Source organism: Dreissena polymorpha, chromosome 4 (assembly GCF_020536995.1).
Source record: "Dreissena polymorpha isolate Duluth1 chromosome 4, UMN_Dpol_1.0, whole genome shotgun sequence".
Taxonomy (NCBI): Eukaryota; Metazoa; Mollusca; class Bivalvia; order Myida; family Dreissenidae; genus Dreissena; species Dreissena polymorpha.
Genome location: NC_068358.1, coordinates 22,797,938 through 22,825,715, shown reverse-complemented (window position 1 = coordinate 22,825,715; position 27,778 = coordinate 22,797,938). Strand labels below are relative to the sequence as shown.

The following is a 27,778-nucleotide window of genomic DNA, read 5'->3' as shown; positions in this document are numbered from 1 at the left end:
AACCTTGTAGAGAAGAGATAGTGATTTGTTACCTTCTTTATTTTCATGGTGTCATAATTTGATATTTTAGGTGTTTTTATCATTTTTTCTGTTAATTTGCAATATCAAGACAGGAAATTGCACTAATGATGGGATAAAAAGAATACCAGGTCCTTAATTCATCAACACAATCTTAGACTTAAGAATATACTTGGAACCAAGAAATCATGATCTGCTTTTGAATATATGCAGGCTTTAAATTTTGTTTTTTTAGAAGTGAATTGTTCATAATGGAGTATGGTGTAGTTAAATGAATAAAATTGAGTGTCATTATGGATTTTATTACACTAATAGGACAAAATAGTGTAAAGAATATTCTTTATTTGTTGACTTAAGTCTAAAATGAGCCTTGCTACATAAATATATCTGAATTAATCGCTAACCTATTTGAGCTGTGCTCTGTGAGTAAAAGGTTTTAACTGTGCGTATAGTGTAATCACAGATTAGCCTGTGCAGTCTTCACAGGCTGATCAGGGATGACACTTTCCGCTTTTATGATAGATTTCTTGTAAAGAAGTCTTTTCTTAGCAAAAAACCTGTTAGGGCGTAAAGTGTCGTCCGTGATAACACTATAAGCACATGCATTAAACCTCTCCTTTCAAAGAATGCGGCTGATTTGCTTTCTTAACAATGCTGTATTTCAGTACAACAGAAGAGGATTTTTCTAAGGGTATCAACGCATTCATCGCCATTGTAGCTGACCGACGCAAGGCTCGGCGCACGTGTGAGGGACCAATCACTTCAGACATGGTCGGTGTGGAGAGCAGGATCGTTGGGTGTGCCACCTTTGAGAAGAAATATGTGTACGTAGGAATTTGTGTGGGGGAGAGCAAGAGGATATGTGTGCATCTTATATCTACATGTGATGTTACTTTATATGGGATTTAAAGAAAATGTGTAAAAAAATTATGTTATATTTACACAAATGTTGTATTCCTTGAGGTCTAAGGCGAATTTGGTCATTCTGAAAAATAAAAAAAATTTAGCAAAGGCCATCGTGCAGGCAGTGTAATATTTTTGTCTAGTGTTTACAAACACTGAAACAAAGGCAACAAACTCAAATATTGTTCCACCCATAAGTTTGTCATTCATTATCTTAAATGGTCTTTATCTGTAAAATGCGAAAGAAGCACTCAGGAATATATTCTTTTCACTATTTTTATAAGGACAGCCTATGCTAAATACGGACATCACTTGCTAAATATCATGTATGGACAGAACGTGCAATATAATTTTGACCTGACCGCCAGGGTTACACACAGTTTCACTGTGTTGTTTGTATTTTTATGTTAACACTGGTGATTGTTTTAAACCAAAAAATGTTATTTAAAATTATTTAAAAAGTCTTATATTTTATATGAAACATATTCAATGTGTAAATATATTCCAGATTAGAACTGACTTGGAGCTTGGAGATCTATAATGTTTGTCAATTTTTATGCCCCCAAAGGTGGACATATAGTGATCGGACCGTCCGTCCGTCTGTCCGTCTTTCCGTCACACTTTGGGTATATGTTTCGCGTTTAGGTTTTGAAAAATAACTCATAACTTCTATGTCCCTATACATAGCAACTTGATATTTGGCATGCATGTGTATCTTATGGAGCTGCACATTTTGCGTGGTGAAAGGTCAAGGTCATCCTTCAAGGTAAAATGTTAAAAAAACATGTATCAAAGCGGCGCAGTAGGGGGCATTGTGTTTCTGACAAACACATTTCTTGTTTTTAAATTGCTAATGAGACACTGGTAGAATCACATGATGAATACCGGTATGTTGGTACCATGTAAGAAATAGGAAAATTCACATGGGGTGCAATGGCATAGTGACCAGACAGGTAACCATTATGTCATTGGGCCCTCTTTGGAGTTTACTATTTCTTTAATGTTTCACACTGCATTTTGAATACACTATTTAGGGAAATGAAGAAGTGAGGTATAATAATATGTCATATAGATTCATGTAAATTCCGTGCTAAAATTGATCCATTTTTGTGTGTGCTAAATTCCATATTACATCATTAGTTTCAATAAAAAAGTAGGATCCTTAGTTTTTATGGATACATAAACTTCTCAAAAGAAAATAATGTGTTTTTATGTCCTTTTGTCTGTAAGCCCATCAAGCTTCTTGTGCGGACCATTACTAGGGTAGTATTAAAGCAAACTCACAATGAGAGTATTAAAGCAAACTCACAATGAGAGTATTAAAGCAAACTCACAATGAGAGTATTAAAGCAAACTCACAATGAGAGTATTAAAGCAAACTCACAATGAGAGTATTAAAGCAAACTCACGATGAGAGTATTAAAGCAAACTCACAATGAGACGAAACATGTATAGGACTTTTAAAGGGCTGTGCTGTGTACAAAAATCATATACAAGTATCTCTTCAGGATTTGTAGAGTTATTGTCATTTAGTAAATTTTCTTGTGTGGAGCAAAACACGCTTTTTATTGAAGGTATTTGAGTAAAACTGTGTACATTTAATGAGGACATTTACAGGAAGTGCCAAGTAAGAGAACTATCTTATCAGTTTATATGGGTTTATTGCCATTTGCTTTTTTAAATATGATTGCTTTCTTGTGTGGAGCATAACTCTGAAAGTATTGAATGGATTGAATGAAATTTCATGTATTGATCAAGAGCTTGGAGATGAAGTGCAGAAAAAGCAACATACCTCTATCTTTTAAATTTATTGCTCTTTGTAAATTTTCTTTTGATTCAAATGGAAGTTCATTTAAGGTCAGGATCACACTTTGGGGTCAAAACAGTACATGTACCTCAGCATATTGTAAACTAACAGTGATATTGCTTGATGCATGTAGTATTGGTTTGTTTCCTACTAAACTCTCTGCCAATACATAATGAACCAAATCTTCAGGAGCACATGTTTACTGTAACATTGTATTTGTGTTGTATTTTATGTACAAGTTGAAGTCATTTCATCTCTGCTTTTCTTGCATTTGTTTCTTAGAGATATGATTGTTTTTATGCCCCCGAAGGAGGGCATATAGTGATCGCACTGTCCGTCCATCTGTCCGTCACACTTTGCGTTTAGGTTTCGAAAAATGCTCATAACTTCTATGTCCCTTGAGATATAACCTTCATATTTGGTATGCAGGTGCATATGGACAAGGCCTTTCCATACGCACAAAATGTTTTACCCCTGTGACCTTGACCTTGAACTTAGGGCCCGCGTTTAGGTTTCGAAATCTGCATTTAGGTTTCGGAAAATGCTCATAACTTCTATGTCCCTTGAGATATAACCTTCATATTTGGTATGCATGTGCATATGGACAAGGTCTTTCCAAAGGCACAACATTTTTTAACCCATGTGTATATGGACAAGGCCTTTCCATAGGCACAACATTTTTTACCCCTGTGACCTTGACCTTGAACTTAGGGTCCGCGTTTAGGTTTCGAAATCTGCGTTTAGGTTTCTAAAAATGCTCATAACTTCTATCAAAGCGTTTACAGGGGGCATATGTCATCCTATGGTGACAGCTCTTGTTGATGTAATTAATACCCATATAGAAACATTTATGATTGCATTAAACAATATGACTGTTCTGGGCATGTTGCTAATTGCTAATGGCACTTATATAATACATAAATATATAGCATATTGCTGTATAAAGCTAAATACATTCTCTATGTATATATATCATGACTACAATTAATATTTAGAATTGTTTCCTTTTTACTAGGCAGAGCAAAGGGAGAAGGTCTGGTCATGTTTTCTTGTTTTCCACCATAGGTTGTGAATCTTCTGCCTCAAAACTACCATATTTCTTCAGTTGTTTTCTAAATTGTTTAGCAGCAATATCCTGAACTCCATATTATTGTGGTGTTTCTCATTACTAGTTGAGGACTGTATTTCTTTATGTGAGTGTCTTCTATTCTTATCATCTTGGGCAAAATATGTTGTTTGTTGAATTGCTTATTTATCCCTTTTAAAATCAATCTTATAATAAGCATTTAATTGCTTATTAATAAAATCAGACAGTTTTTACATAAAAACATGATCCATGACACACACACAATGTATATATCCAACTGGGTTTAACAAACACAAGGGAATAGTCAGTTGTAGTCTTGTAAAATCTTTGCTTGAACAAAGCAGTTCCTTTTTTGCCATGCAAATTAACATAGCCTTATCATGTTTATTAAATATGAAAATCTTGTTGTTTCATCATAGTTTGCTTTAATGGAACGATAATAATAATATCATGTCTGAATCCCACTTCTTGGAATAAGACCAAGTTTTATAAATCACTGGTTGTATGTGTTTGGGGGTGGGGTGAATTCCATATTTAGAAATAAAATAAAACGATGAAATGAGGTGCTAATGCAGAAATATGGTATATAATTAGAATACATGTAATTATCTTTATACCCCCACAAACAAAGTTCAAGGGGGTATATAGGAGTGAACTTGTCTGTCTGTCGGTCGGTTGGTCTGTCTGTCGGTCTGTCTGTCGGTCCATATTAAGTGTCCGCTCTCTAATTCAAGTAGTTTTCATCCGATCTTCACCAAACTTGGTCAGAAGTTGTATCTACATGATGTCTAGGCCAAGTTTGAACATGGGCCTTGCCGGGTCAAAAACTAGGTCATGGGGTCACTTAGTGCGTTTTAAACATTCAGCATGTTGTTCGCTCTCTAATTCAAGTAGTTTTCATCCGATCTTCACCAAACTTGGTCAGAAGTTGTATCTAGATGATCTTAAGACCAAGTTCGAACATGGGCCTTGCCGGGTCAAAAATTAGGTCATGGGGTCACTTAGTGCGTTTTTTAACATTCAGCACGGAGTCCTTTCTCTTATTCAAATAGTTTTCATCCAATCTTCACCAAACTTGGTCAGACATTTTATCTAGATGATCTGAAGGCCAAGTTCGAACATGGGCCATGCCAGATCAAAAACTAGGTCACAGGGTCACTTAGTATGTTTTACACATTGAGCATGGTTTCTGCTCTCTATTTCAAGTAGTTTAAGTCTGATCTTCACCACACTTGGTCAGAAGTTGTAACTAGATGATGTGTAGGTCAATGTCGAACATGGGCCATGCCGGGTCAAAAACTAGGTTACAGGATCACTTAGTGTGTTTTAAACCTCACCATGTTGTCCGCTCTCTAATTTAAGTAGTTTTTATCCAATCTTCACCAAAATTGGTCAGAAGCTGTATCTTGATAATGTCTAGGGCAATTTTGAATATGGGTCATGCCGGGTCAAAAACAAGGTCACGGGTCACTTAGTGTGTTTTAAACATCACAATTTTGTCCACTCTCTAATTCAAGTAGTTTTCATCCAATCTTCACCAAACTTGGTCAGAAGTTGTATCTAGATGATGTCTAGGTCAAGTTTGAATATGGGTCATGCCGGGTCAAAAACTAGGTCACGGGGTATCTTAGTGCGTTTTAAACCTCACCATGTTGTCCGCTCTCTAATTCAAGTAGTTTTCATCCAAACCTCACCAAACTTGGTCACAAGTTTTATCTTAATGATCTCTAGGACATGTTTGAACATGGGCCTTTCCGGGCCTTAAACTAGGTCACGGGTCACTTAGTGCGTTTTTTAACATTCAGCATGGTGTCCGCTCTCTAATTCAAGTAGTTTACATCCAATCTTCACCAAACTTGGTCAGAAGTTTTATGGAGATGATCTTAAGGCCAAGTTAGAACATGGGCCTTTCTGGGTCAAAAACTAGGTCAAGGGGTCACTTAGTGCGTTTAAAAAAATCAAGCATGGTGTTTGTTGTTTTTTGTGAAGACGACATGCAAAATATTATGTGTCAATGCGGCATGTGGGGGTATTTGTCACGTCTGTGACAAAGCTCTAGTTTTAGTTCTTCTATAATAATTAAAAATTCTTTTTATTTCTAACAAATTACTAATACATTTCCAATGTGTGTACAATATTCTATTCAGATATAATTATTTTTTTACTGTTCAAATTCAAAAGCAGCACCGTCCTGGATTTGTGTGTGTGTGTCACTAACAAATAGTTGTGTTATAGGATGATCACCGTACAACCTCTAAACTGTCCATTTCACTGAACTGAAACTCCCAAATTGTGCCATAGGATGATCACCATACATCCTCTAAACTGTCCATTTCACTGAACTGAAACTCCCAGTCTTAAATAATTGTGAATGTAGAAAAACTAACTGTCAAATGCCTGCCCCGAAACGTAAATCTTTTAGCAGTTTTACTTTTTTTCAAGAACAGAAAAGTTATTATATTAAATATTTTTAGATTTCTATAGTTTACAAACATGAAAATCAGATTTATCCTATTACCAGAGGAAAATCGATAGTATAACAACGATCGTATAAACATGGGCTTTATACTATCGCTATTTTTAGACCATGGTTTTCCGATCTCTATGTTAAGAACACTATATGTTTCAATGTGACGTCATAGCAAATGATGACGTTGAAGTAAACAAACATTTCGGAATCAACTTGGAAAACCAGCGCTGTTTCTTTGAATTTGAAAGTAGTTTTACTCTTTTTGAACGATAAACGACCACAAAATAATAGGATAAATAGAGTATTATGTGAGTTTTGGATAAAGATCAAGTTTATCATGCTCGGCACGAACCATGTCAGCGCTCGGCAAGCCTGGCGCTACATTGGTTCTAAGCCTCGCATGATAAACTTGATCTTTATCAAAAACTAACATAATATTCTCTATGTACATGCACAATTGAATATAATATAAGCTACTGCATTGAAAGACAGCTGTGAAATGTGTGTCATCTAAATAGACTAGAGATAATCTTAGTCATAGTCAACGTTTGTGTAGCTGCCATTTCCCCCACAGTGTTTTTATAGTAGTGGTGTGATATATGTTATTTTGCCTGCCATCATGATGATGGTATCAACTGTGGATGACTGTTTTACTTCTTCTTTCCAATATTTTAATGCTATTCAGTATGGAAATAGTTACAAAATGGAAAGAAAACATCAAAATTCCGATGAATTTAACATGTTTTTTCTCTTTAAATAATTAGTATAATGTTAAAAGCCACTCACATCAACGTTTGTTCTTTAACCCTTTGCATGCTGGGATATTTGTCGTCTGCTGAATTTCTAAAATTAGCATTTTCTTTGATTTTTTTCAAAGAATACTATCAGAATAGCAAACAGTTTTGATCCTGATGATACGCCACGTTCTGTGGCGTCTCATCTGGATCCAAACTGTTTGCAAAGGCCTTCAAACTTCGGTTCCAGCACTGAAAGAGTTAAATGGTTAGGCAGTTGAATCATATGTTTGATTTCTGTTGTGTTAAACAGTTTCAGTTGAAAACTTGTATGGCTCACAAACATTCATCTGACACTGACCATTATCCATAAATATATTTTCAAAATGATGATGCATATGAACTGCATCCTGTGAAAATGGGTCTTAAGTCCTATGGGGCCATTGTAGCTTTAGACCAGCCTGTGCCTCCACGCAGTCTTGTCATTGGCTTCCTTGTCTGCTTATGAGACCACTTACGAAAATGTATGGCGGGTAAGATAGCTCCTGACCAGACTGCGCGGTTTCTTATGTATTCTATAATACGTACACTGGCTAAATTGGACATTGCACACATATTCCCATGATGCGGCTTATATATGGTTTACTTATTAGATTTTCTTAAGAATTGACAAGCCTTTCATTATTTCATCTGATTCATAAACTTGTGAGTAGTGTAATTACAGCACATGCTAGGCTGACAAATGCTTGGGTAATGTGTGTGAGCTAAAGAACCATTTTTGTGGGCATTTGTTAACGAAGGAAAAAACTGGTTATTAGATTGGCGAATGCGGGCGGGCTGGCTGGCTGGCGGGCTGGCGGAATAAGCTTGTCCGGGCCATAACTATGTCGTTCATTGTCAGATTTTAAAATCATTTGGCACATTTGTTCACCATCATTGGACGGTGTGTCGCGCGAAATAATTACGTCGATATCTCCAAGGTCAAGGTCACACTTTGAGTTCAAAGGTCAAAAATGGCCATAAATGAGCTTGTCCGAGCCATAACTATGTCGTTCATCGTCAGATTTTAAAATTATTTGGCACATTTGTTCACCATCATTGGACGGTGTGTCGCGCGAAATAATTACGTCGATATCTCCAAGGTCAAGGTCACACTTTGAGTTCAAAGGTCAAAAATGGCCATAAATGAGCTTGTCCTGGCCATAACTATGTCATTCATTGTGAGATTTTAAAATCATTTGGCACATTTGTTCACCATCATGGGACGGTGTGTCCCACGAAAGAATCACGTCAATATCTCCAATGTCAAGGTCGCCACGACTAAAAATAGATTTAAAAAAAAAAAAAAAAATACAAAGGGGGTTAATTTTTTTTGGTCATTTCAAAAGTTCAGTTTGAGTTTTCTCCCTTTATCAGATTTTTTTTTCACAATGAAAACCTGGTTTTGTGACAATTTTGTCCCTTGTTTTAAATCATAGAAGGGAATCCTACATTGTTTTAATGTAATATTATTACCTCGTCATTTGTATGAATAGTTCTTGTTTAGTGTAACAAATCAGGTTTACATTTAACAAACAGTGGCGTTGGGATCTTTCTTTTGTACACAAACTATACCATAAGGCCATTGAATTTTAGATATTAGTGCAGGTTATATATTTATTACAGCAAACACAGGGACAGGGTTATCCATTTGACACTGGTCAGTGTGAGGAAACGTTGCAGGAACTTCGGTATTGGAAAATATCTATTATCAGTAAGTAGCATTGGAAAGTACCTGTTATCAGTAAGTATGATTGGAAAGTACCTATCATCAGTAAGTATGATTAGAAAGTACCTATTATCAGTAAGTATCATTGGAAAGTACCTGTTATCAGTTAGTATGATTGGAAAGTACCTATTATCAGTAAGTATCATTGGAAAGTACCTGTTATCAGTTAGTATGATTGGAAAGTACCTATTATCAGTAAGTATGATTAGAAAGTACCTATAACATGTATCAGTAAGTCTAATTGGAAAGTACCTATTATCAATACGTATGATTGGAATGTACTTATTATATTATCCATAAGTATGATTATTAAGTATCTATAATAAGTAAGTATGATGGAAAAGAAATAGTTATCAGTAAGTATTATTGGAAATTATCTATAGTCAGTAAGTATGATTGAATGATGTATCATTTTTCACAATTTGTTTTAAATATCCAGAAATAAAGCTGATCTCCTTAAACCAATACATAATTTGTCAAAACCGAGCAGCTATGTGATGTTATTAAACTGCACCTTTTTAGTATGTGTCCAAGAAATATGATAAAGATATTCAGATGCTAATGAACATTTAAAATGTAGGATCAGCATAATAGATTTAACGTATCAACTTTGAAGGTCCTTCATCTGTCAGATTTTAGAAATATGTTCCAAGTTGACAGTTACATAAATAATTTGCTGCGTGTTTGTCTGGTATTTATATGAGCCTCGTTCTGTGAAAAGTTCAGTCTGTGCAGGCTAATCATGGACAACACTTCAGTCTGCACAGGCTAATCATGGACGACACTTCAGTCTGCACAGGCTAATCATGGACGACACTTCAGTCTGCACAGGCTAATCATGGACGACACTTCAGTCTGCACAGGCTAATCATGGACGACACTTCAGTCTGCACAGGCTAATCATGGACGACACTTCAGTCTGCACAGGCTAATCATGGACGACACTTTTAGTCTGCGCAGGCTAATCATGGACAACACTTCAGTCTACACAGGCTAATCATGGAAGACACTTCAGTCTGCACAGGCTAATCATGGACAACACTTCAGTTTGCACAGGCTAATCATGGACGACACTTCAGTCTGCACAGGCTAATCATGGACGACACTTCAGTCTGCACAGGCTAATCATGGACGACACTTCAGTCTGCACAGGCTAATCATGGACGACACTTTCAGTCTGCGCAGGCTAATCATGGACAACACTTCAGTCTACACAGGCTAATCATGGAAGACACTTCAGTCTGCACAGGCTAATCATGGACAACACTTCAGTTTGCACAGGCTAATCATGGACGACACTTCAGTCTGCACAGGCTAATCATGGACGACACTTCAGTCTGCACAGGCTAATCATGGACGACACTTCAGTCTGCACAGGCTAATCATGGACGACACTTTCAGTCTGCGCAGGCTAATCATGGACAACACTTCAGTCTACACAGGCTAATCATGGAAGACACTTCAGTCTGCACAGGCTAATCATGGACAACACTTCAGTTTGCACAGGCTAATCATGGACGACACTTCAGTCTGCACAGGCTAATCATGGAAGACACTTCAGTCTGCACAGGCTAATCATGGACAACACTTCAGTCTGCACAGGCTAATCATGGACGACACTTCAGTCTGCACAGGCTAATCATGGACGACACTTTCAGTCTGCACAGGCTAATCATGGACAACACTTCAGTCTGCACAGGCTAATCATGGACGACACTTCAGTCTGCACAGGCTAATCATGGACGACACTTCAGTCTGCACAGGCTAATCATGGACGACACTTCAGTCTGCACAGGCTAATCATGAACGACACTTCAGTCTGTGCAGGCTAATCATGGACGACACTTCAGTCTGCACAGGCTAATCATGGACGACACTTCAGTCTGCACAGGCTAATCATGGACGACACTTCAGTCTGCACAGGCTAATCATGGACGACACTTCAGTCTGTGCAGGCTAATCATGGACGACACTTCAGTCTGCGCAGGCTAATCATGGACGACACTTCAGTCTGCACAGGCTAATCATGGACGACACTTCAGTCTGCACAGGCTTATCATGGACGACACTTCAGTCTGCGCAGGCTAATCATGGACGACACTTCAGTCTGTGCAGGCTAATCATGGACGACACTTCAGTCTGCACAGGCTAATCATGGACGACACTTCAGTCTGCACAGGCTTATCATGGACGACACTTCAGTCTGTGCAGGCTAATCATGGACGACACTTCAGTCTGCACAGGCTAATCATGGACGACACTTCAGTCTGCACAGGCTAATCATGGACGACACTTCAGTCTGCACAGGCTAATCATGGACGACACTACAGTCTGTGCAGGCTAATCATGGACGACACTCCAGTCTGCACAGGCTAATCATGGACGACACTTCAGTCTGTGCAGGCTAATCATGGACGACACTTCAGTCTGTGCAGGCTTATCATGGACGACACTTCAGTCTGCACAGGCTAATCATGGACGACACTTCAGTCTGTGCAGGCTTATCATGGACGACACTTCAGTCTGCACAGGCTTATCATGGACGACACTTCAGTCTGCACAGGCTAATCATGGACGACACTTCAGTCTGTGCAGGCTAATCATGGACGACACTTCAGTCTGTGCAGGCTAATCATGGACGACACTTCAGTCTGTGCAGGCTAATCATGGACGACACTTCAGTCTGTGCAGGCTAATCATGGACGACACTTCAGTCTGTGCAGGCTAATCATGGACGACACTTCAGTCTGTGCAGGCTAATCATGGACGACACTTCAGTCTGCACAGGCTAATCATGGACGACACTTCAGTCTGTGCAGGCTTATCATGGACGACACTTCAGTCTGCACAGGCTTATCATGGACGACACTTCAGTCTGCACAGGCTAATCATGGACGACACTTCAGTCTGTGCAGGCTAATCATGGACGACACTTCAGTCTGCACAGGCTAATCATGGACGACACTTCAGTCTGTGCAGGCTAATCATGGACGACACTTCAGTCTGCACAGGCTAATCATGGACGACACTTCAGTCTGTGCAGGCTAATCATGGACGACACTTCAGTCTGTGCAGGCTAATCATGGACGACACTTCAGTCTGCGCAGGCTTATCATGGACGACACTTCAGTCTGTGCAGGCTAATCATGGACGACACTTCAGTCTGTGCAGGCTAATCATGGACGACACTTCAGTCTGCACAGGCTAATCATGGACGACACTTCAGTCTGCACAGGCTAATCATGGACGACACTTCAGTCTGCACAGGCTAATTATGGACGACACTTCAGTCTGTGCAGGCTAATCATGGACAACACTTCAGTCTGCACAGGCTAATCATGGACGACACTTCAGTCTGCACAGGCTAATCATGGACGACACTTCAGTCTGCACAGGCTAATCATGGACGACACTTCAGTCTGCACAGGCTAATCATGGACGACACTTCAGTCTGTGCAGGCTAATCATGGACGACACTTCAGTCTGCGCAGGCTTATCATGGACGACACTTCAGTCTGCGCAGGCTAATCATGGACGACACTTCAGTCTGCACAGGCTAATCATGGAAGACACTTCAGTCTGCACAGGCTAATCATGGACGACACTTCAGTCTGTGCAGGCTAATCATGGACGACACTTCAGTCTGCGCAGGCTAATTATGGACGACACTTCAGTCTGCACAGGCTAATCATGGACGACACTTCAGTCTGCACAGGCTAATCATGGACGACACTTCAGTCTGTGCAGGCTAATCATGGACGACACTTCAGTCTGCGCAGGCTAATCATGGACGACACTTCAGTCTGCACAGGCTAATCATGGACGACACTTCAGTCTGTGCAGGCTAATCATGGACGACACTTCAGTCTGCACAGGCTAATCATGGACGACACTTCAGTCTGCGCAGGCTAATCATGGACGACACTTTAGTCTGCACATGCTAATCATGGACGACACTTCAGTCTGCACAGGCTAATCATGGACGACACTTCAGTCTGCGCAGGCTTATCATGGACGACACTTCAGTCTGTGCAGGCTAATCATGGACGACACTTCAATCTGCGCAGGGTAATCATGGACGACACTTTCCGCTTGTTTTGTGTTTTTAGTTTAAGTGGAGACTCTGCTTAGCAAAAATCAAGTCTAGGCGGAAAGTGTCATCCCTGATAAGCCTGCACAAGCTAATCTGTGATGATTCTTTAAGCACATTCATTAAGCCCAGATTTTTTGCAGCAAATCGTGGAGCCGCGTGTGGTGGGAAACTATGATGCGGTGGTTGTCCACGCTGACAATGAAGCCGTTGAGTTCTTCCAGAAGTTTGGCTTCTCAGACGACATTGTCCTCAACAGCAGATGGAGGTACACATATTTACCATATTGAGCAAACATTGGCTGTAGGCTATGAGAATGGGCAAACATTTTTGTTAAAGAGGACTAGTAAATGATTTGTATTGATCCTTGGTATTTTAATGAATAAAGGAAAATGTGGTTCCTGGGTTATAAGTCTGTGGTACGCAGTAATTCAGTTTGTTGATGTTAGATTCAAAGTATAGAACATTGTGTAAGAAACTAAACTAGGTGAACCTGTACCAAAGCTAGGTTGAACTGGGAGTGTAGTGTGTTGTGTAAGCCAGAATACTAGATGAAAGTGCAGTGTTTGCCACAACATTGTGTGACAGTGTAGTGTGTTGTGTAAGCCCCCATACTGCGTGAAAGTGTTGTGTGTTAACCACAAAACTGGTGAATGTATTGTGTGTTGTGTTAGCCCCCATACTACGTGAATGTGTATTGTGTTAGCCACATAATTAGTGGAAGTGTTGTGTTAGCCCCCATATTACGTGAAAGTGTAGTGTGTTAGCCACTAAACTAGTGAAAGTGTTGTGTGTTGTGTTAGCCCCCATACAACGTGAAAGTTTAGTGTGTTAGCCACATAACTAGTGAAAGTGTTGTGTTAGGTCCCATACTACGTGAAAGTGTCGTGTGTTAACCACAAAAATAGTGAATGTGTGGTGTGTTGTGTTAGCCCCCATACTATGTGAAAGTGTAGTTTTTTAGCCACAAAACTAGTGAATGTGTTGTGTGTTGTGTTAGCCCCCATACAACGTGAAAGTGTAGTGTGTTAGCCACAAAACTAGTGACCGTGTTGTGTGTTGTGTTAGCCCCCATACTACATGAAAGTGTAGTGTGTTAGCCACATAACTAGTGAAAGTGTTGTGTGTTGTGTTAGCCCTCATTCAACGTGAAAGTGTAGTGTGTTAGCCACAAAACTAGTGAAAGTGTAGTGTGTTGTGTTAGCCACAAAACTAGTGAAAGTGTAGTGTGTTAGCCACAAAACTAGGGAAAGTGTAGTGTGTTGTGTAACACAATTAGTAGAAAGCGATGTGTAATAGTGTAAGCTATAAAATTATGTGAAAGTATAGTTAGTTGTGTAAGCCTCAAAACTGAGTGAATATTAAGTGTCTTGTGTAAGATAAAAAACATGTAAAAGTGAGATAAAAAACATGTAAAAGTGAAGTGTGTTTTGTAAGCTACACTGAACCAGATGGAAGTGTAAGGGGCTGTGTAAGAGTAAGACCCAAAGCTCTGTTGTATTTGCAGAGAGCTGGCTGAGCAATTCACCAACTGTTCGTTGATGTGCTACCTGCCAGGATTCTCAGGTTGGATTGTTCATTATAGAAAAGAAATTGGTGAAAATGAACTTCATTGACAGAAGATTTCTTTACAAAACTTCCACATGAATGGATCCTACTACTTACTAATGGACATTCAGCTCTTTAGATCTCTGTAAAATGAATGAATTACTATTTTGAACTATTTTTAAGTTAAACTAAGATATAATAAAATTGCTATTTGGAATAAGTCTTCATTCAAACTTAAATAATGTTGTCTGTTGTCAACTTTCAGCTCATTACCCCTCTAGAGGCCACAATGTAATTCAGTCTTTATGAAACTTGGTCAAACTGACAATATCTCGGCTGATTTTGAACTTGGTAACATATGTGGAAAAAAACTAGGTCACTAGGTTAATTTTTTATAAAACCTTGTTTTCACTTAAGAATCTACATATATATGTCAATCTTGATGAAACATGGTCTGAATATTTACCTTGACAATAGCTGTGTCATTTTGAATGGGGGTCACATGCATCCAAAAGCTAGGTCTCTAAGTTAAAGTCAATACAAAACTTGGTCAGAATGGTTATCTTGACACTACCTAGTCCAAGTTTGAATCTTGGTCAAATGTATAAAAACTTGGTCACTATGACAAACCTTGTTCCCACTTTAAAGCAATATTTATGACTCACTCTTGATAGAATATAATGAGAATGTTTATCTTTACATCATTAAGGCTATATTTCAATCTGGGTCAAGTGCGATAAAAAAACTAGGTCAACAACCAAAGCAAGCGTTTGCAAATTGATGTACCAGGAACTATGGCCATAATGACCTCTTTGTTTATACCTTATATTGAGAGTTGTTTTTAAGTGTTTTTTTAAGTTGTATAAAGCCAATTCTGTTTAGGAGTATCAGAATTTGAAGGTAATCATAATTATGTCGATATTGTGTAGATTGGTTGGTAAAAGACCTTTTGCGACGATTGTCATTTCTTTTGTTTAGGTCATAGACTGCTTAGCGCAATCAAGGTTCCAGGGATAGAGATGTTTGAATTAGAACAAGAGTTCCTTAAATGGTAAGTTTTTGTTATTTAATCTTACTATGAATTTGTTCAAATATGTATATGCAGCTACTTTATCTGGCAAATATTTTATCATTATCATTTAAATATTGTTATGTATGACAATGACATATTGAATGATTTAGCACCTACAAAGCTGGACGTTTATCTTGAACCCAGTGTCATGATGGTGTACATGAATATTTTGTCTGCTTTAAAGATTTTGTATCATTCCTTCTCAAGAAGGGTCTTAAGGAAATTTCTCCAGCAACACCTTTAACTTTTGTCCAGGGATTGGCTTCATCTTCACAATTATTTATTTTCATTACTTTCACACTTACACCAAATTAAATCATGTATGCTTAACCAAGATCAAAATGTAGTAAATGTACATCCCAACACCAGGTATTTTTTTGTCTCAGTTTTCGTGTAGATTGAATAAAAACTAACTTTAAAAATAGTATGATATTAAACTATTTGAATGATAATCATGGTTTCCATGGTAACAGGAAGGAGAAGAGCTTGGAGGTGTATCAGCAGCAAATCACATGCATGATGAGGATGAAGCATGAGGTGTTGCAGCTAAAACATACAGTAGGTAGATTGAGTAAATAAAACCCATTTTGTCCGTGGCTACAAATATACCATAAAACAGGTGGGTTTTGTGTCCCAGTTAAAAATCAACTACCATCATGGATAAACTAAACCACACAAACAATTGTTTTAATTATGAAAACAAAATCACAGTTATCATTGAAACCCACCCAGCCATGTATTGACTTTGACTTTGATCATTTCACCCAAATCCATATGGGTTATCTAGCTATATGCAACTGATTAGTAATTTGTCCTGGGGGATAAACCCTACATACTGGTAACCAGTGGGTTTTGTGTCAGTATAACTATTGTATTGTACTGTGCAACTACTGATTTGTATGCCCCCGGTAGGGTGGCATATAGCAGTTGAACTGTCAGTCTGTTTGTCTTTCTGTCTGCCTGTCTGTGTGTCCATCTGAAAACTTTAACATTGGCCATAACTTTTGCAATATTGAAGATAGTTACTAGATATTCGGCATGCATGTGTATCTCATGAAGCTGCACATTTTGAGTGGTGAAAGGTCAAGGTCAGGGTCATCCTTCAAGGTCAAAAGTCAAAAAATACAATCCAAGGGAAGTAATAAGCTTTAAAAGGGAGATCATTTCTAAACCTGCCTAATGATACATTGAAATTTTATTTCAAAGCGGGGCAATAGGGGGCATTGTGTTTCTAACAAACACATATCTTATCAAACACAGTTTCTTGTTGTTTTTTGTCGCTTTTAAAGCATGCCATGTAATGATAAGTAATTTATACTATTTTTATTTGTTTTAAAAGGGGATGAAATTTGTGTAATATGATAATGAGGTAATTTATCCATGGAAAATTATTCACATTCTCGAATAATTATAACAGTCTGTCTCTTAAATCAAAGTTCGAAGTTTGAAAGTCTCCCATCTCTTCCAGGCCATCACTCAGGACAAGTTTCTCAAGGCTTTAGTCGAGGAGAATGAGCATTTACGGACAGCCAAGCTGCTAAGTGGTAGGTCATGCAATAGAAATGTGTGAATTGCTTACAGGAAAGCAGTTTGCTATCCTCAAAACTCTGATAAGAAATTTTAAATTAAGCACTTCAATTACCGGTAGATCGGATTAAGCATTCAAAGGCAATGTTTGCTGCTTTCAATTAGGTAAAATATTATTCATTACATCAAAATGTATTTGTTTAAAAAATTTAATGTGAAAAGACTGTCAGCATGAAATAGGCAGGTGACTTAAGGAAAATCATTTCATGATTGTTTTCCCCGATGAGCTGTGATAATATGACCCCATATGTTCTAATACTGTGGCTGGTTTAGTTAACCCTTTATCACTAAGATACGTATTTTGATGCGTGTGTAGTCCCTTAGAAAGTTATATTTAATTTAATAACTTTCTTACTGGATTCAATTTTTATATACTTCATTTCCAACACTTAGCTACTGATGAGCAGCAAACAGCATAAACCTGAACAGACTGCGAGTTACTTAGTTCTGGTTTTATGCTGTTTGCGCATAGCTATTTTCGCTTCGCTTCTGATTGGGAAAGGGTGAAGAATCATTACAGCAACTTTTAAAACACCTTTGGTGAATAATATTGGCCTGGTTGAAAATTTACATTTGTCATAACTTGAAAGTCTCTTATTATTTTGTATTATTAAATTGAACTGTAGAAGAGAAGTTTCCGGCAGTGTACAGTCTGTGACTATTTTTTTGTACTTGCTTAATTTGTATTCAACTATTGTGTCTTTTTGTTAAAAACATACTCTTTACATTGTTGTTTGTATTTTATCACACCATGTATAATAACATACGATGTGTGATGTTTTTATTTCAGAAAAAGAGCTGTTAGATTATAGACTTTCAACAGTAAAGAGTGCCTTTGGAACTGACACAGGTGATTATGATATACTATGAAAACATGTGTGCTCTTGTATTTGTTTGCCTCTGTATGTAGAATTGTGCAACAATGAGACAATACATAAGAAAATGTTATGATTGCAACTCTTTGCAACAACATCAGTGTCGGCCTCTGACACATGTTTTTAAATAAACAGATAATACATGTTCAATTATATGTGACATTTACTCAGTGTTATGAATGAAGCAGCTAACCGAATAGCAAAACACCCAATACGGTACTATGAAATAATAAATCATAGACCTGTAGGATTAGCTGAAATTTAGAAAAAAACACAAAGAACGTGTTTTACTTCTAAAAAGAGATTAAATGCCCAAAGTATCCCCTGAGTTGACAGTAATGGGATATCAAACCCCGTAGATGGTGATGTAAAATAATGTCAACCTGAGAATAGTTATGTAAATGATTTACATGGCTTTTTAAAAAAAATCACAATATAGAGGCACTTTTTTTTACTCTAGTTATATAACAGCGAAACCAGCCATCCATACTTGCCAATACTGATATTTATGCCCCCCTTCGAAGAAGAGGGGGTATATTGTTTTGCACATGTCAGTCAGTCTGTTGGTCCGTCCACCAGATGGTTTCCGGATGATAACTCAATAACGCTTACGCCTAGGATCATGAAACTTCATTGGTACATTGATCATGACTGGCAGATGACCCCTATTGATTTTGAGGTCACTAGGTCAAAGGTCAAGGTCACATTGACTCGTTCTTGGATGCAGTTTAGGACCACATTTGCAGATTATATTATGTACTGGTGTCGTGGGGTCTCCGTCCCCACCAGATGGTTTCCGGATGATAACTCAAGAACGCTTACGCCTAGGATCATGAAACGTCATAGGTAAATTGATCATGACTGGCAGATGACCCCTATTGATTTTGAGGTCACTAGGTCAAAGGTCAAGGTCACAGTGACTCGTTCTTGGATGAAGTTTAGGACTACATTTGCAGATTATATTATGAACTGGTGTCGTGGGGTCTCTGTCCCCACCAGATGGTTTCCGGATGACTCAAGAACTCAAGAACTCTGATAGATGACCCCTATTGATTTTCAGGTCACTAGGTCAAAGGTTAAGGTCACAGTGACTTGAAAGAGTAAAATTGTTTCCGGATGATAACCCAAGAATGCTTACGCCTAGGATCATGAAACTTCATGGGTACATTGATCATGACTGGCAGATGACCCCTATCGATTTTAAGGTCACTAGGTCAAAGGTCAAGGTCACAGTGACAAAAAACGTAATCACACAATGGCTGCCACTACAACTGAAAGCCCATATGGGGGGCATGCATGTTTTACAAACAGCCCTTGTTTTCAGAAGCCCTGAGCACCAAGGAGTCCATAGGCCTCGCCAATACTGGCAGGATTGGCTGTATGATATTTTCCAGATGCCCTGAGCACCCAAAAGTCTATGGGCCTTGCTTTGGGAAAATTTGGTTCAATGCTTGTGCTTTAAGTGTCGTCCCAGATGGCCTGTGAAGTCTGCACAGGGTATTCAGGGACAATACTTTCCGCTTTGACAAGACTTAATTTAGACTTCCTTGAAATGAAAAATTCTACTTTAGTGGAGAGTCTCGCCCCTGATTAGACCGTGCATGCTGCACAGGTTTATCTGGGAGCACACTTTACGCAAATGCATTAAGCCCTGTTTGTCAAGAGCGAGGCTAAATGCTGAGCTGTATGATTGTTTGCAGATGCCCTGAGCACCCAGGAGTTGATACACAGCCTGCAACGAGAGGTGCAGAAGATGGACCTGCAGATTCGTCACAAACGAAACTCATCCCGCGACTTTATGGAGATCCTCGCAAACAAACCCAACGGATCCTACACTGTAGTAGGTAAGAATGATCCACCACTGTTGTTGGTTGATTTGATCCTACACTGTAGTAGGTATGTATGATCCAGTTCTGTAGTAGGTATTATGATGCTGGACTGTAATAGGTATGTTTGATCCTACACTGTAGTAGGTATGTAAGATCCTACACTGCAGAAGGTATATATGATCCTCCACTCTATTAGGTATGTATGATCCTCCACTCTATTAGGTATGTATGATCCTACACTGTAGTAGGTATGTATGATCCTACACTGCAGTAGGTATGTAAGATCCTACACTGCAGTAGGTATGTATGATCCTCCACTCTATTAGGTATGTATGATCCTACACTCTATTAGATATGTATGATCCTACACTGTAGTAGGTATGTATGATCCTACACTGCAGTAGGTATGTATGATCCTCCACTCTATTAGGTATGTATGATCCTACACTGTAGTAGGTATGTATGATCCTACACTGCAGTAGGTATGTATGATCCTCCACTCTATTAGGTATGTATGATCCTACATTGTAGTAGGTATGTATGATCCTACACTGCAGTAGGTATGTATGATCCTCCACTCTATTAGGTATGTATGATCCTACACTGTAGTAGGTATGTATGATCCTACACTGCAGTAGGTATGTATGATCCTCCACTCTATTAGGTATGTATGATCCTCCACTCTATTAGGTATGTATGATCCTACACTGTAGTAGGTATGTATGATCCTACACTGCAGTAGGTATGTAAGATCCTACACTGCAGTAGGTATGTATGATCCTCCACTCTATTAGGTATGTATGATACTACACTGTAGTAGGTACATATGATCCTACACTGTAGTAGGTATGTATGATCCTACACTGTAGTAGGTATGTATGATCCTCCACTCTATTAGGTATGTATGATCCTACACTGTAGTAGGTATGTATGATTCTGCACTGTAGTAGGTGTGTATGATCCTCCACTCTATTAGGTATGTATGATCCTACACTGTAGTAGGTATGTATGATCCTACACTGCAGTAGGTATGTATGATCCTACACTGTAGTAGGTACATATGATACTATTCTGTAGTAGTTATGTATGATCCTCCACGGTAGTAGTTATGTATGATCCTACACTGAAGTAGGTATGTAAGATCCTACCCTGTAGTAGTTATGTATGATCCTACACTGTATTAGGTATGTATGATTCTGCACTGTAGTAGGTATGTATGATCCTCCACTGTAGTAGGTATGTTTGATCATGCGCATTGTATTTGGTATTGTTATAAAAAATATTGTTGGTTAAGACAGAAGGTATAAAAAAGCATATATCAAGCAGCTTTCTAAACCTTCTGGTGGTGTGCTCTACTTATTCACTTTTCATTAACATACACAAATATTCACTTACTTAAAATCTGTTCAGATTTATGCAAAATTTAAGCTGGCATACTGCATTTATCACAGGAGAGAGTCGATATGTGGCAAACAGTGGTACGAAGGTTGAGGAGCCGTATGACCACATCAAAGACTCCGCATTCTTCTATGACGTCAGTGAGCAGTTCAAACAACAGATGATGCTAGACTCACAGATCATAAAGAAATGTGAAGTGACCACCATTTCAAAGGTATTATGTTTCAGGAAGCTACTGTGTTATGAAAGATAAGTTGATACATAGCTTGATATTGTTATTGTAAAAGTGAGTACACAGTTTGTATTCATTGACTGGAATTAATTTAAGAACGTAAAAAACATGAAGGATACTGTTGAATCACAAGCTTTCTCGGAGTTGCAATGTTTTTATCCTGCAACTTTGGGGTAAATTTATGAGCACCGTCACTATACTCATTGAAATCAGATGTACCCAAATGTAAGACCTTGCAAATATGTCCACAATCCAAAATCTGAAAAATGTATAACCTTCAAATTGATCAGATTCTACAATATGTGGAATAAATGTGATATAAAATAAAAGCATTTGTCATTAAGGATAATATAGATGTCACACTGACTTGATTTGGGTCAATGTATCTGAAAAAATACATTACAAGGATCTGTTTCTGAATGTTAGTTATTTTTACAACTTATAAATGGAAAATATAAAATAAGTACTGTGGCAGTAAAGATTCCCAATTAAATTTCATCTCAAAACTTGTGACAGGCCTTGGTTCCCGAGAAGCAGCGTAAGGTGTACAAAGAGAGGATCCAGAGGTTGACTGACCCCCTGATGGTGCTGGACCTGTACTTCTGTGGGACATTAGAACACCCGGAGAGAATCAAGGAAATCTTGAGGCAGGGTTTCTCTGAGAGGGGTAAGATTTAGATAGTACTGGACCTGTTCCTCACTCTGGTAACAGTATACTCTTAAAAAGGGCTGATACTATGTAATCAATAAACTGTACATGATAGCAAGGTTTATATACCACAGAAACATAGGGAGGAGATGTTCGATGTAGATAGTTTTAGACATGTACTTTACAACCACACAATTTATCTTTATATTTCAATACTGCTGTCTCTAAATGCCCCCCCCCCCCCCACCTGTTTTATTTTAGTGAACTAACAGTATTAGGTTTGTATCACACATGTTTCAGACATGACATGCGGTGAATATGGCAAGGGCCTGTACTTCTCCAAGTATCCTTCCAAGGCGGCCCAGTTCTCCAAGGTAACCAGCATTCCAATCATTCTCCATGTTGGATTTATCAAAATTTTACTTTCTTTGAGTATATTGATACTTTTGCTTACTAATTATCTCATCCATATCAAATGCAATATTTATTTAGTTTCTGCAATTTAAAACTAGAGCTTTGTCACAAACCTAACTGAAAATGCCCCTGCTCCACATTGTCAGTGAATTGTCACAGGGTTAGCAGCCATTTAAATTAAATTTCTTATAAATATGGAAGAAGTTTACTCCCTAAATATTACATGCTTCTAGCCTAGAAATTGCTTAATTCATGAGCTTATTACTCGAATTTGTGTATCTCTGAGCATGAACAAATTGTATTCACATAAACACTTCATTTTGATGACATATTTTAACTTTCAATTCCCTCACTTGAGAAATGTGGACCTTGTTTGCTCCACAAACTTGTTATACCGACAGACCAACAAATAAACCAACTAACTGAAAATGAGACTCCGGCATACCTCCTGTCAATTTTTGTTGCGGTGGTATAATAAAGATCATTGTAATATGATTAAAATGTACAGCTATATTTTGACTCTTGTTTGTGCTTAAAGGGACAATCAACCAGATTGACGAAGCAAAAAAGAAAAGTTATAAAATACCGTGTGTTTTTTTACAATTATGAGTTTATTTTGATTTAACTATCACAACTGGTATATTACATTACTTGAAACTGTTGTAAAATTGTCCTATTTTCAGTTTATTTGGTAATAAAATTTTACTGGGTATGTGTACCAGGTAACTAACAGTTAACTATAAATAACACAAGTAGATTGATCATCAGCATCTTTTGGTAAATTGTATATATTATATCAATCTACTTGCGTTATTTATAGTGTGTATATCGTTATATCACCTATTTTCACGATGTACTTTCAATTTCACATTGAGAAATTTCATTACCGAATATACTGAAAATATGAACTTTTTTCAAGTAATGTAATATACCATTCATGATATTTTAATCACTTTAAACTATTAATTGTAAAAAAATACCATATTTTAGAACTTTTCTTGTTTACGTCAATCTGGTCGACAGTGCCTTTATCAGCTAGTTTTTGACTATGTTAAGGTCACTTGTTTTTCTCCTGAATTAATGTAAGCCCCGCTCTGGGAAAATAGGGCTTAATGCAGGTTCATAAAAGGTCCTCCTAGATAAGCTCTGGGAAAAAAGGGCTTAATGCAGGTTCATAAAAGGTCCTCCTAGATAAGCTCTGGGAAAATAGGGCTTAATGCAGGTTCATAAAAGGTCCTCCTAGATAAGCCTTTTCAGTCTGCACAGGCTAATGGATGACCCTTTCCCCTTGCACCGGTTTTTTGTTTAGAAGTAACTTTCTTTAAAAAAACACCGTAAAGTTGAAAGTGTTGTCCCTGACTAGCCTATGCGGACTTCATAAGCTAATCTGGGAGGAAACATTAAACATTGCGCACATCCATTAAGAGTCTGTGGTCCCAGAGCAAGGCTAACTTGTACTTCCTTTCTGGACAGTTGGGCAGTCTGCTGCGTGTTGAGGTGGGGATAGGCAACGTGGAGACCATTGTCCAGCAGGACCGCACACGTACAGCGCCCTCTACAGGATATGACAGCATCATCGTAAGCTATGTTACAGCATTGGAGTGTTAACTGCTAACTCGCATGATAGGATAGATGCATCTAACAAGCTTCTTTGCACAAATATAATTAGATATGTAGATACATATTTATAAGTTTTTTTAAAGATCATACTTGTTTTGCTTAAAAATACTTGAAAAATATCTTGCATTTATCTTCAAAAACTAAGTTATATCTTTCTCAGAGCATAACATAGAGCAATTCAGCCCACAAACGATTCATATCTTATACTTATTAATTTTCAAAATTATGTCAATGGTAATGGTTACATTTTGAATGTCTTTTGAGTTCAATGCCTACAAATAACAGTTTTTAATACATTTCCTAACAAGGGACAAAATTGTCACAAAACCAGGTTTTCAGTTGAAAAAAGTGTGATAAAGGGAGACAATTCAAAATGTGTATTGTTAACTCCCTTGTGTAAAATTGACCTAGATTTCAATTAGAAAAAAAGAGATGTGTTCGTCAGAAACACAATGCCCCATATTGCGCCGGTTTGAAATAAATTAATTTTTTATTTTTTTTTTGACCTTGAAGGATGACCTTGACCATGAACTTCCACCACTCAAAATGTGCAGCTTCATGAAAACGCCGCTTTGAATTATTATTTTTTACCTTTGACCTTGAAGGATGACCTTGACCTTGAACTTCCACCACTCAAAATGTGCAGCTTCAGGAGATACACATGCATGCCAAATATCAAGTTTCTATCTTCAATAATGCAAAAGTTATGGCCAACGTTAAAAGTTTTTTTTCGAACGGACGGACGGACAGACTGACATACACGCAAACTGACATACTGGCATACTGACGAACAGTTCAACTGCTATATGCCACCCTACCGGGGGCATAAAAAGTCTGTTAAAGAGAGACAACTCAAAATCAAAATGTGCATTGTTACTGATTGTTCATAGCTTCATAGTTGTTTCAAAATCAATCAATTTTTAGTTGTGGCGACCTTGACCTTGGAGATATTGACATAATTCTTTCGCGCAACACACCATCCAATAATGGTGAACAAATGTGCCAAATAATTTTAAAATGTCACAATGAATGACATAGTAATGGCCCAGACAAGCTCATTTATGGCCATTTTTGACCTTCAAACTAAAATTGTGACCTTGACCTTGGAGATATCGACGTGATTTTGCGCGACACACCGTCTAGTGATGGTGAACAAATGTGCCATATTATTTTAAAATCTGACAATGAATCACAAAGTAATGGCCCGGACAAGCTCATTTATGGCCATTTTTGACCTTCAAACTCAAATTGTGACCTTGACCTTAGAGATATCGACGTAATTCTTTCGCGCGACACACCGTCTAATGATGGTGAACAAATGTGCCAAATGATTTTAAAATCTGACAATGAACAACAAAGTTATGGCCCGGACAAGCTCATTTATGGCCATTTTTGACCTTCAAACTCAAATTGTGACCTTGACCTTGGAGATATCGATGTAATTCTTTCGCGTGACACACCGTCTAATGATGGTGAACAAATGCGCCGAATGATTTTAAAATCTGACAATGAATGACAAAGTTATGGCCCGGACAAGCTCATTTATGGCCATTTTTGACCTTCAAACTCAAATTGTGACCTTAACCTTTTAGACATCGATGTAATTTTTTCGCACAACACACCGTCTAATGATGGTGAACAAATGTGCCAAATGATTTTAAAATCTGACAATGAATGACAAATTTATGGCCCGGACAAGCTTGTTCCGCCCACCAGCCAGCCGACATCGCCAATCTAATAACCAGTTTTTTCCTTCGGAAAACCTGGTTAATGAATGGTCTGTTTCGCTCCATTAAGTTACCATCCAGAAGCATGTTATACTGTCGGCTACTTACACACAGATTTGCACTTACATTTCTTTGTATCTTGCTTTCAGACGCCCGGTCGCCTGACCCACCTACTGGGCCAGGGGGATGCCTCACTGAACCAGGAGTACATCGTGTTTGACCCCTGCCAGACTCTTCCCCTGTGCCTCCTAACATACGAGGCCAGCTAGATTCAGCAAGCCTGGCTCAGGGCACATCCACTTTAAGCCTTTTAGTGGCGACTTTAAGGACTAGTTTAAGCTTTCCTTTTTGACCCCTGCATCTCCTTCCCAAAATGTTTTATTATAAATAAATCAAATAGTTTAATAAGAATATCCCATGGAGGGGCTAGACTTTCTTTTACCGGTAATCCTTTACCACTTAGGTACTTATTTTGACACATTTGTAGTCCCTTAGAAAGTTACATTTAATTAAATACCTTTTTTACTAAATTCAAGTTTTAAAGGCTTCATTTAAAATCCTTAGAGCAGCAAACAGCATAAAACCGGAACAGACTGCAGGCTGTTCTGGTTTTATGCTGGTTGCAAAAGCCATTTTAACTTTGCTTCCAATGGGGGAAAGGGTTAACTTAAAGTATAATTTAAATGAAAACGTAAATTTGTTTAACATGATCCTAATCGTCATCAAGGAATGTGCCAATAAGATCGACAGGGCTGGCTAACTGAATAAGGTCCTAAGCATAGAGCATTAAATATGGCGTGAAATGACAGATTCTATATATTTCAAAATTTAAATACAAAAAAAATTCAATGTTGGCTATTTAAAGCATTTAATCATAAAGTCCTACTGATATTTTAGAAGCAGCCAAATTATACATGTATTGTTGATACTTTTAAGAAATTTACTTTAGTATTTTTTTATTTTTTTTTAAAGATCCAGATAAGCTGGAAGTTTTGTGCCTATACATATAGGTCTGTGATACTGGTCTTTTTTTATTGGGGATGGCAATGAATTTGTATTTGAATATTCTGTTATTGAAGTATAAGATTATTTGAATGTCCGGTATGCAATACAGTTATGTGAAGACTAGTTTTTAATACTTGATACTGAAAAAAGCTGCTTTAAACAAAAGATTATAAAATGCTACGATGTACATGAATGTGAAGCATAATTTATTTAATGCATTCAATATATCCATGTACCTAAGCCAAGTCAAAAAGTTGACATACAAACAGACCTACTTCATCATGCAATTTCACCCATGTAGCTCTGGAGTTCCTTTACAGTTATCCTTCTTTATTCACTTATAAAATGGCAGCCTTTTGACTCGCAGTTATAAAAGGGATGCAAGAACAGTTGTTAATTTGTTGACAATTTCATTGAAAATTATTAATTATGCCGTCCGAAAACTATGTTTAATTGAACTTAATCATGCATTATGCGCTTGATAATAGACTGCAGTTGATACATGCATTGTGTGATACAGTTACCGGCAGAGCAAATTTTCAACATTTTAACACAATAGTAGGGTTACAAGTAGATTTTGAAACCTATTCTGTGTGCTTGAGATCCATGGGCAGCATGGAATGTTGGTAATTAAGATACTAATAGTTGTAATCTATTTATGCTTGAACAAATACAGAACAATTAAAATAGCAAGCAATTATTGGAATAATCTTTATTATTGGAGTATTTAAATATTTGTTGCTTTATAAATAAAATATAATCAAAAATGGGTTGTCTTATTTGGCATGTCAAATACATCTAAGCCACTGCTCAGTGTTTACTTGGTATGTTTGAGAAATGGAAGCAAATACAAGAGGAAATATTTAATCATAAAATATGTGTAAATACTTTTATTTGGACTAGCAAGAGATATTTATATAAGTTTTTTGTTTTTCTTTTTTCTGT

The 27,778-nt window shown here is 37.7% G+C and overlaps 1 protein-coding gene across 2 annotated transcripts in view; it reads left to right on the top strand.

Annotated features, from left to right (window-relative positions):
* Positions 1-26,386, top strand: part of LOC127880314 (uncharacterized) — a 31,964-nt gene extending 5,578 nt beyond the window's left edge. Inside the window, exons 5-19 of one of the 2 annotated variants that reach the window (XM_052427686.1) lie at positions 684-842; positions 3,744-3,761; positions 8,685-8,772; positions 13,021-13,145; positions 14,385-14,443; positions 15,404-15,476; positions 15,971-16,055; positions 16,966-17,041; positions 17,875-17,934; positions 19,660-19,803; positions 21,240-21,400; positions 21,935-22,085; positions 22,368-22,441; positions 23,955-24,059; positions 25,978-26,386. In XM_052427686.1, coding sequence (XP_052283646.1) covers positions 684-842; positions 3,744-3,761; positions 8,685-8,772; positions 13,021-13,145; positions 14,385-14,443; positions 15,404-15,476; positions 15,971-16,055; positions 16,966-17,041; positions 17,875-17,934; positions 19,660-19,803; positions 21,240-21,400; positions 21,935-22,085; positions 22,368-22,441; positions 23,955-24,059; positions 25,978-26,097 — 1,498 coding nt within the window. In that variant the 3' untranslated portion in view covers positions 26,098-26,386. The remainder of the gene's footprint in view (positions 1-683; positions 843-3,743; positions 3,762-8,684; positions 8,773-13,020; positions 13,146-14,384; positions 14,444-15,403; positions 15,477-15,970; positions 16,056-16,965; positions 17,042-17,874; positions 17,935-19,659; positions 19,804-21,239; positions 21,401-21,934; positions 22,086-22,367; positions 22,442-23,954; positions 24,060-25,977) is intronic. The other variant, XM_052427687.1, reaches the window with a different exon arrangement.
* Positions 26,387-27,778: the final 1,392 nt, after the last annotated feature.